This window comes from Nematolebias whitei, chromosome 19 (genome assembly GCF_014905685.2).
Source record: "Nematolebias whitei isolate Nwh7 chromosome 19, NemWhi1, whole genome shotgun sequence".
In the NCBI taxonomy this organism is placed as follows: Eukaryota; Metazoa; Chordata; class Actinopteri; order Cyprinodontiformes; family Rivulidae; genus Nematolebias; species Nematolebias whitei.
Window position 1 is genome coordinate 7,825,286 of NC_056516.1, and position 8,921 is coordinate 7,834,206.

General features: G+C 41.5%; 1 protein-coding gene and 1 non-coding gene across 2 annotated transcripts in view; both read right to left on the reverse strand.

The window, feature by feature from the left end:
- Positions 1-1,653: 1,653 nt before the first annotated feature.
- mturn (maturin, neural progenitor differentiation regulator homolog (Xenopus)) overlaps positions 1,654-8,921 on the reverse strand; it is a 10,009-nt gene continuing 2,741 nt past the window's right edge. Inside the window, exons 2-3 of the mRNA XM_037692878.1 lie at positions 4,509-4,631; positions 1,654-3,126 (exon numbers count right to left, since the gene is read on the reverse strand). Coding sequence (XP_037548806.1) covers positions 3,019-3,126; positions 4,509-4,631 — 231 coding nt within the window. The 3' untranslated portion in view covers positions 1,654-3,018. The remainder of the gene's footprint in view (positions 3,127-4,508; positions 4,632-8,921) is intronic.
- Positions 8,371-8,444, reverse strand: trnak-uuu. The gene has a single exon. It is a non-coding gene; the product is annotated as a tRNA-Lys (tRNA).

The window sequence follows — 8,921 nt, forward strand, 5'->3', positions numbered from 1 at the left end:
CCTGGACAGGTCTCCAGTCCATCACAGGGACACCCTGGACAGGTCTCCAGTCCATCACAGGGACACAGAGACAAACGAGACAAACAACCATTCACTCTCACCTAGGGACAATGTAAATGATGGGGATATTTTCCTACTAAAAATGCATTTGAGATCATTTTTTAGGTGTTGATTTTTGTTCATACCTGTCTACTGTATGTTCAAATATGCATTTTTATATGTTTAGTTTCATTGAGTTGTCTGAGGAATTGAAAAAGTGCCACACTTCTCTGTGATTGACAGCCTGTTAGAGAGTTTGTAGTGTTTTGTATGAAGATTAGTTCCACTACTAGCATTGGTGCTACATCAGCGATACAGCCCAACATCGTTAGTGTGCAGGCTCCAGCTCCAAACCTGCGAGGCCTTTAAACTGCAAGTTTTGGATTCAGTTGTGCACAATAAATGTTGATTTATTTGCTTCGTCTAACTTTATTTACGTTGACGGTGTAAAAATAGCCAAGCCCAGAGTGGACTGCTGGCGTTTAAAGACAAACTCAATCTGAAAACTTTTGTAGTGGCTCATGAAAACATTATTTCACAAACCTTTACACCGCTGGTAGTTTTTCAATGCACATTATTTACACAGAATTCTGTTGATATTTGCAAGCACACATAGCAGCAGCAGCTAGCTGTAGCACTTCAAGCAGGAATTTCACAATATTTCAGCTGAAACAACTGACAGCACGAACTGTGGATGGAAGTGGAAGTGAGCGAGCGAACATCAGCGTCTCTGAGCAGACCCCTTTTAAAAACAATTATGTGGCTTTAGCACATCTATGTTCAACATTTTATTAAGATCCACAAAAAGACTACAATTTAAACCAGTGTTTTCCAAAATGGTGGTCAGATCCTCACGGTGGCCATGATGAAACACTAATAGTGGATCCTCAGATAATTTACTGAAAACAAATTAGTTACCAAAAAAAAGTTGTAATTACATAGTTTTACCATAACTGTTACAAAAAAGCAGCATGCTGATGTCCCCAGTCGCTGAAGGATTTGAATGGTGAATGTTTTTAGTCCTCCAGATGAGTTTTTTTTATGGACTGGAACTGAACAGAGAATGCAAGTAAACCTAAACGTTTTTGGTCAAAGATGTTCAAGATTCCAGTGAGTAGGAGCTTCACTGTGGAGAAGAGAAGTTCTGTTTTTATATCAACCACCAGGTGCTGTGGTGGAGCCAGGGGGCGTCCTTCACCCCCATAGATTAATCTGCGGCCACATCACCATCCAACGTTTAAGGAAACCATACTTTTAAGCAATATATGAACTAGAAAGCAAAGTTTCCTCAGATGATCGCGGTACAAATATACATGGTGGCAGCCATCTTGGATTTTGACGTGGCAACCCAATTTTCGAAAGGAGCCCATCTTATGCCTAGATGCACCCACAGAGTATAGTCACTAATTGTGTGAGCACCACAGCTCAGTGGTTAGTACTGTTGCCTCACAGCAAGAAGGTCCTGGGTTCAGTCCCCGGTTGGACCTGGGGTCTTTCTGTGTGGAGTTTGCATGTTGTTCTCGTGCTCGTGTGATTCTCTTCGTGTGCTCCAGTTTCCTCCCACACACCAAAAACATGCATGTTAGGCTGCCTTCAGGTCCAGGCCTCCCTCGCAACAGAGATCTGTGATCTCAATGGGATTTTCCTGGTTAAATAAGGGTTAAAAATATTAAATAAAGTAGTATCATAATTGTTTGTGTTGTCATTACCTCCCCCATTGGACACAGTTAGTAGAAACTTTACACAGAAGTGGCAACATCTGGAGACACAAGACTTTGCCACAGATCATTTGTGGGCCAGTTGCTGAAAAGAACCATTGATTTGAACTTTATCCTTTAAACGGTGCGTGAATTCTGCCAGATTTGAGCTCAGGTTGCGCCTGAAGTGCTACTGGCATCCAGTCCTGGTCCTCCAGGGCCATGATCCTGCAAGTTTGAGACTTTTCTCTGCTTTGTCACACTTGATTTGAACGAATGATTTACAAAAAGCCCTGCTGAAGAGCAGGGGAACAACTAAAGCATGCATGACGGTGGCCCTCGAGGACCAGGACTGGACACCACTGTGCTACAGCTGACTGCTGCTATCCCTATTTGCAAAGGTTTCATGTAAATTACGGTAATTAAAAAAATGATGGTGATGCAAAGGTTTACAAAAGAGTGTTTGCATGAACCGCTATAAAAGCTTTGAAATGAGAGTAGTTTAAAGATGCAGGGATTCACTTTGGTTTGTGTTGCATTTGGACTGGCTGTTAGCTCATGACTTAGGCTGCTCAAAGATCTATCTACAACAGGTAAGATATTAACTGTTTACACGGATAACCGCTTCAAATCGGCTGATATATTAAGAAGTGGCTTTGCAAACACTAAGAAACACACCTCAGAAATATCTTTGCTGCCTACAGGCAAGCTTTTATCATGAGTACAGTTATTGAATTTGTGAATCCGTCACAATGAACCGTTTGTTTTTACTCATTTCTCTTTATCTTTTCTGCTCGCACACCCACTACACCCCCTGCATCTCTGCAGCTGTAGCCACAAACCATCAGTTTTCTCCCTTTCATCTTGATTTTGTGGACATTTGTGCCAGACAGGAAAAGAAAAAAAAAATAGATATCTGCCACATTCATCTCCACAAAGAGGAGAGGTGTGTGTTACCGTAACATCTGGACGTAATTCTGCATAACAAAGCTGATGTCATATTGCTGTGCTGAACTTTAACTAACCAGATGGTGAATGATTATGATGCTTACATGGCTACTGCTCACGTAGACCCGATCTGTGTGTGTGTGTCAGTTTGGTTGCAAAGGGAGGTCAACAGGAAGCAAAGCCACGGAGACATTCAAGAACAAAGTGGTGGATTTTAAGTGTGTTGGCGTGTGTGTTGATAAGTGGGCTCATGTGTCAAGGCCCAAAGCTTCGGAGCAGCTCTGCCCAGGCTCGAGCTTCTTCTTGGGAGAGGGAAGGTGGTGGTGGGGGGATATCACTGCTGGCTGACCCCCATCTGTTGGTGGTCGGGCCCAGGTTCCCCCTCCATGTCAGCATGGTAGGGCTCAAAACTGTCATCATCAATGTCTGGAAGACCTAGCAGCTAACAGAGAGAGAGTTGGACAATTAGAAGCATCAAGTAAGACGTTTACTATCAGCTCTATAGTTCATATCAACATGAGCAAGTATTACTCTAAAAATAATCTCAGGCGTTTATTTAAAACCATAGAAAACAAACGTAATATAAACTGGACTTTGTGTTTTATTCATTGTTCTTCTTTCAGCTGCTCCCTTATTCAGGGGTCGCCACGGTGAAGTCTCACAACGACTTGGCAATTGATTTTACGCCGGATGCCCTTTCTGACGACACCACAGACCACCGAGCTACCACAGCCCCCTGTGTGGAGCAGAGTGCTCCATCTGGGGCGCCGAGGGGAGCAGATGGTGGGGGTTAAGGGCCTTGCTCAAGGGCCTAGATTGGAGCAAATGAGGGTGGAGGCCCACCCATATTTTGATGTTTTCAGGGAGTTGATTCAACGACCTTCCAATCATACGCCCACTTTCTCTAACCTCTGCGCCACAGCTCCCCACTATATTTATTTACTTGTTTTTTTCATCATTTATTTGTGTTTTTTTAAACAGATTTCAATGTAGAAATATACATTTTACCAACAGCAGAGATTTTGCAAGGATTGCTGAGTTTTACCCGTTTCTCTCTGTTTGTGTGTTTGTAGAATTAACAAAAGAGCTCACAACCACGGGACTTTGTTAAAACTCTTAAATCACCATCATCATCGTCGTTGGTGGATGTAAATCTACCACTGCTTGACCTTTGGACTCACACTGATTCAAGATGGCCACCTTAGCAAACACAAACAGGCTGTAACTTACTATTTACAGATAATGAGGTGAAGTTTGTGCAGTAGTAGCTGAGAGTCATCCTCAACACATATTCTGAGCATTGACATGAGATGTGGCTGTGGCGGCCATCTTGATTTAAATCTGTCATGCAAGGCAGCATGCAAAATGCAAGGACTTCTGGGCCTTTCATTGATGACTTGTCTGACTTTGCCTCAGAGTTAATATATAATATTAACTCTTGTATTTATGACAAGCGGCACATAAGGAATACATTTAGAGGCTTCAGTGAGGGTGAAACATAAAGCTGCCAAAAGGGGATTTCAGCAGGTCATGCTTTGAAGCAAAAGCTGCATCACCTGCTGGGTGACTCTCTGCAGCCAACAAACTAAAGTATGAACATTCACAGCTGGGCGTCATAACTGCTCCTCCTGAAGCCTTAAACCATGTCTGACAGGGAGTTTGTGTCTGGGTGGAGAAACTAAACCAACGTTAAAACACCACGTGAGTGTCGTACGTGATGTTTACAGAACAGAACGGGTCAGGAGCTGATATAGACACATCAGGTCAAAAGTTTCTGTGCTGTGGATGCAGCTCGAACACTTTGGTGTTTGTTTGTTTCCTTACAGGCCTGAAGGACGTGAAGACCTTTTCCAGCACCTCCAGCAGAGTCTTCTTCCCGCAGGACGAAATGTAGTCCTGGGCCAGCTGCAAGAAGGGGAGGCAGTCCTCGCTTTCGCTCCACACGTGCTGCACACACACACACACACACACACACACACACAGAAATTATTAACTCATTACAAATACTGGAAGATGCAAACAGCTACGAGGAGATTCTGGATCTCACAAGTTTTCTCTGTGGAACCTGTGATGTTGACGTCTCACCACCTTTGTTTCTGCTGAGACAGTGCTGACGCAGCAGGAAACTGGATGCAGCACATCTTTATGAGCTTTATGTACAATGAGCTTAAAAAGTAACGCAAAAAATTTTTTAAATGAACTTATAATAAACGAATGAATAAATCAAAATAAAGTGGAGAAATGCTGGACGGCTCAAGATGAAACTGAGCTGTTAAAGAAGAACACTACACTAGCTAAAAGCTAAAAGAAGCAAAACAATAGCAAAAAGCTCCAAATTACAAAACAGTAGACGGATGCTAAATGTAGAAAACTGATGCCTAGAAGCTAAAAGTAACTAAAGGCTAGCTAAAGGCAGCAAAAGATGATCTACAAGCAAAACGTTACATGAGAATAGCTAAAAGCTGAACATAGCAAAAGGACTGCAGAAAAATAAAGTAGAAAAAAGCAAACCCAAAAGTAAAAAAAAATTCTAACTAAAAGCTGAAATTATCCAAAGACTAACTACAAGCTGAAAGTAGCTAAACAGAAGCTAGATGATATGCAAGCTACAAGTTAAAAGTAGCAAAATGCCAACTAAAGCAGCCAAAGGTTAACCAAAAGGTAAAAGCAACAAAAAAATAATGAAAGGCTAATTGTAGTAAAAAGATAGTTAAAAAAAGTTAAAGTAGCGAAAGGCTAGCTTTAAGTGAAAAATAGCTAAATGCTAGCCAGAAGCTTAAAGAAGCCAAAGCTGGCCTAAAGCTAAAGATATAAAAGGCAAGTTTAATAATAAAAATAACAAATGGTAAGCTGAAAGAAAAAAACATTTAGCTCATTCATGACGGTTTCTTAAGTTCAGTTGGCTGTGGTGGCCATTTTGTTTTAGTTTGACTCTAAAAGTTAATCAGTTGTTGATGTTAACCCAGTGATTGTTTCTAAAAGTTCATTCAGAATCCATCCAGTGTTCCAAGATATATTTTGCTAACAGGTAGAGCTGCTGTGAGCAGGTTGCCAGTTCAAATCCCTGCTGGGGACCTTTCTGGGTGGTGCTTGCGTGTTCTCTCTGTGCATGCTTGAGTTTTCTCCAGGTACTCCAGTTTCCTCCCACAGACTAAAAACATGCATGTTAGACTGACTGGTAACTCTAAATTGTCCCTAGGTGAGAGAGAGAGAGTGAATGTTTGTCTCATTTGTCTCTATGTGTCCCTGTGATGGACTGGAGACTTATCCAGAGTGTGTCCCCTGCCCCTCACATAGTGATGGCTGGATATGGGCACCAGTGACCCCCATGACCCAAAATGGAAGAAGCGGGTAAAGATAATGGATGGATGGATGGATGGATGGATGGATGGATGGATGGATGGATGAATGGATGGATGGATGGATGGATTAATGGATGGATGGATGGATGGATGAATGGATGGATGGATGAACAGATCTGACTCCAATAGTTAATGACATTTGTTATGAACAGATTGTGCTCAATCAGTCAGCGCTCTAAACTCTAAATTTAGGATTAGTCTGAACCCCCATTCCGCCCAATGTGAGCTCAATACCTGAAAATGTAGAAGTGTAACCAATCCATCCAATGTTTTTTTTTTTTTTTTTTATATTTTACTGACAGAACACACACACACAGAAGCAGGAATAAACATTATTGCTCCACCATAAGGTGAAAACTAAAAGTAGACTTGAAACTTGTGATAAAGGCAAAGACTAGTTAAACAAACAAACAAATAAATAAACAAACAAATAAATAAACAGTGACATGAATTAGAGTAGAGAGAGGGAAAGACGAGAAAGAACCAGAATCAAAACTCAAAGAAGAAGAGCGACAGCAGACCACCAAATGTATGCAAGTCTCTTTAAATTGTGTGTGTGTGTGTGTGTGTGTGTGTGTGTGTGTGTGTGTGTGTGTGGTGATGGTGGTGGGGGGGTTCAATTATTTAACTAATAATGCAGAGGAAAACATCTGGCTGCTCATCCTCAGCAGCTGTGGAAACCTCCTGCTTCGTGGAGCCGCTCAGACGAGGCGTGCCAACACAACAGTGACATAATGTGTTATTGACTGAACAGAGGCTCAGACTCCTGGGTCATCTCCGTCTGCCCCCACCCTGCTGGCTCGCATCACTGAGAGCGGGTGGGGTGGGGGTGGGGTGGGTGCAGACCTCTGGGACTTCATATCCCACAGAATACAGTGAGTTATTAGAAGACAGCTTCTGGATCATCAGAGACCTAATTCAAGATGGCCGCCACAGCGAATCAAACTCTACTCAGAAGTTTTCTCAACAAGCACGAGATGATTTTAATCTAAAACTCTTCAAAGGCAGAAGGGCGATATGCATTCCTTCAAGGAGAGCAGAACTTTGAATATTTTATTTGTTCTAAAGAACATTCATTTCATGAAGGGATCTGGTGTTTGTCCAGTAAAGATCTGTCACGCAACGAGATCAACCGAACAAAAATCAATCGATGTAAAATTATACAGCAGGAATCTGAATTTTGTTCACAGTTTGACCAAAGTAAAGTAGTTAAAAAAGAGTAACTTTCTTTATTTGTCCACATAAAGAAGAATTTATGTTACTGCAGTGATAGGTCAAATTGAAGAGTAAAATAAAATTGTTTGATTAAACTGGTTAACTTTATTTAGTATTTATTTATATCTGAAATTTGTTGGATATTTTAGCATCCAGTTTGTGACTTTACAACTTTGTAGCAACAGGCACAACAAAATTAATGAAAAGTCTAATCAAAGTTTTAGTGCACTTTTTTAATATTTGAGACATGTTGTTTTTTATTTAAATGTATTGTGATGGTCTGTAGGACATTTAAATTTAATAGTTGAGCCCAGTGGTGGGCACAGTTCTGCTAATCCGCTAACAGCTAACAGTGGAACTATTTTTTCGTTTAGCAGATTAGCGTTTTCCTCTTACTTTTGGAAACTCAGCAGATTTAGCTTCCTCTAAATTAGAATTTTCCAACTTTAAGTCCGCTAACAAAATTCACAACCTTGTTCTGTCTGTTGTGGGCGTGTCTCAAAGAGGCCGATAGGCACGCTATTGGCTGACTACATGTTCACATGACAAGACGTGATTGGTCGACGCAGCTTCAACTGGAAGATGTGACGCAGACTGAGTGACAGTCATCTTAGCGGTTTAGTGTTAGCTTCCACAATTTTTTTTTTTAACTTGCTTAGTGGTTTAATATTAGCAAAGCTAACCTTTTAGTTAGCAGAATATGGATTAGTGAAGCTAAACTTTTGGTTAGCTGTGCCCACCACTGCTCGGACCATTTTGAAGTAGGACTCTGTGTAGAAGTTATGAACAATAATATCTACTTGTAGAACAAAAAACTTGTTGAATAACCTCAGTTTAGAGAAATTTTTTTTTTTTTTTTTCATTTAGCCTTTATTTATCCAGGTAGTCTCATTGAGCCACGAGAACTCATTTTCAAGAGAGACCTGTTTTAGGGAGCACATGGTGGGGGTTAAGGGCCTTGCTCATGGGCCCAGGGTGGGGCGAATGAGGGTGGGGGCAAGTGTGGGTGTTTCACCTACCCCACCCACAATTTTGATGTTGTCGGGGCCGGGGCGTGAACCGGCGATCTTCGGATCACAGGCCCACCTCTCTAACCTCTGCGCCACCACTCCCCACAACAGGGACTTGAACCCTGGACCCTCAGATTAAAAGTCTGATGCTCTACCGACTGAGCTATCCGGGCTCTAAATAAATATAATTTACTGATGCGTCACATTTGTACTCAGAAGTTGACTTTTGAGTTGTCTCTGAAGGATGGAAACTCCTGGCCATCCCCAACTTCAGAATCCAATATGGTCGCATTGTGCCTAAAGACGTGATAGATACAATAATAAACCGTATTCTTTACTTCTGTTGGTTTGTGTCTCAGTAAGTACATTGCACACAGATTATTTGTTTCACACTAAATCCATGACCTGCTTAGTAGTTTATCAGCTTGTATTGCTAGTAGGCTAATAGTTAGCCTAGTCACTGAGCAAAACCCTTAGCAACTTCTTGTGTTTTCCAAGTTACAATTGGAATGAGGTTAAAAGTGACGTCATTCCCAGATCCAAGTTTAGATTTCCAAGTTAAATAACATTCAGCATTAGTCAGATGAGCTGATGAGCTAACGGCTAATCTGAGTGACCCCAAGACCAAAAGACTGCTGCCATCTTAAAAC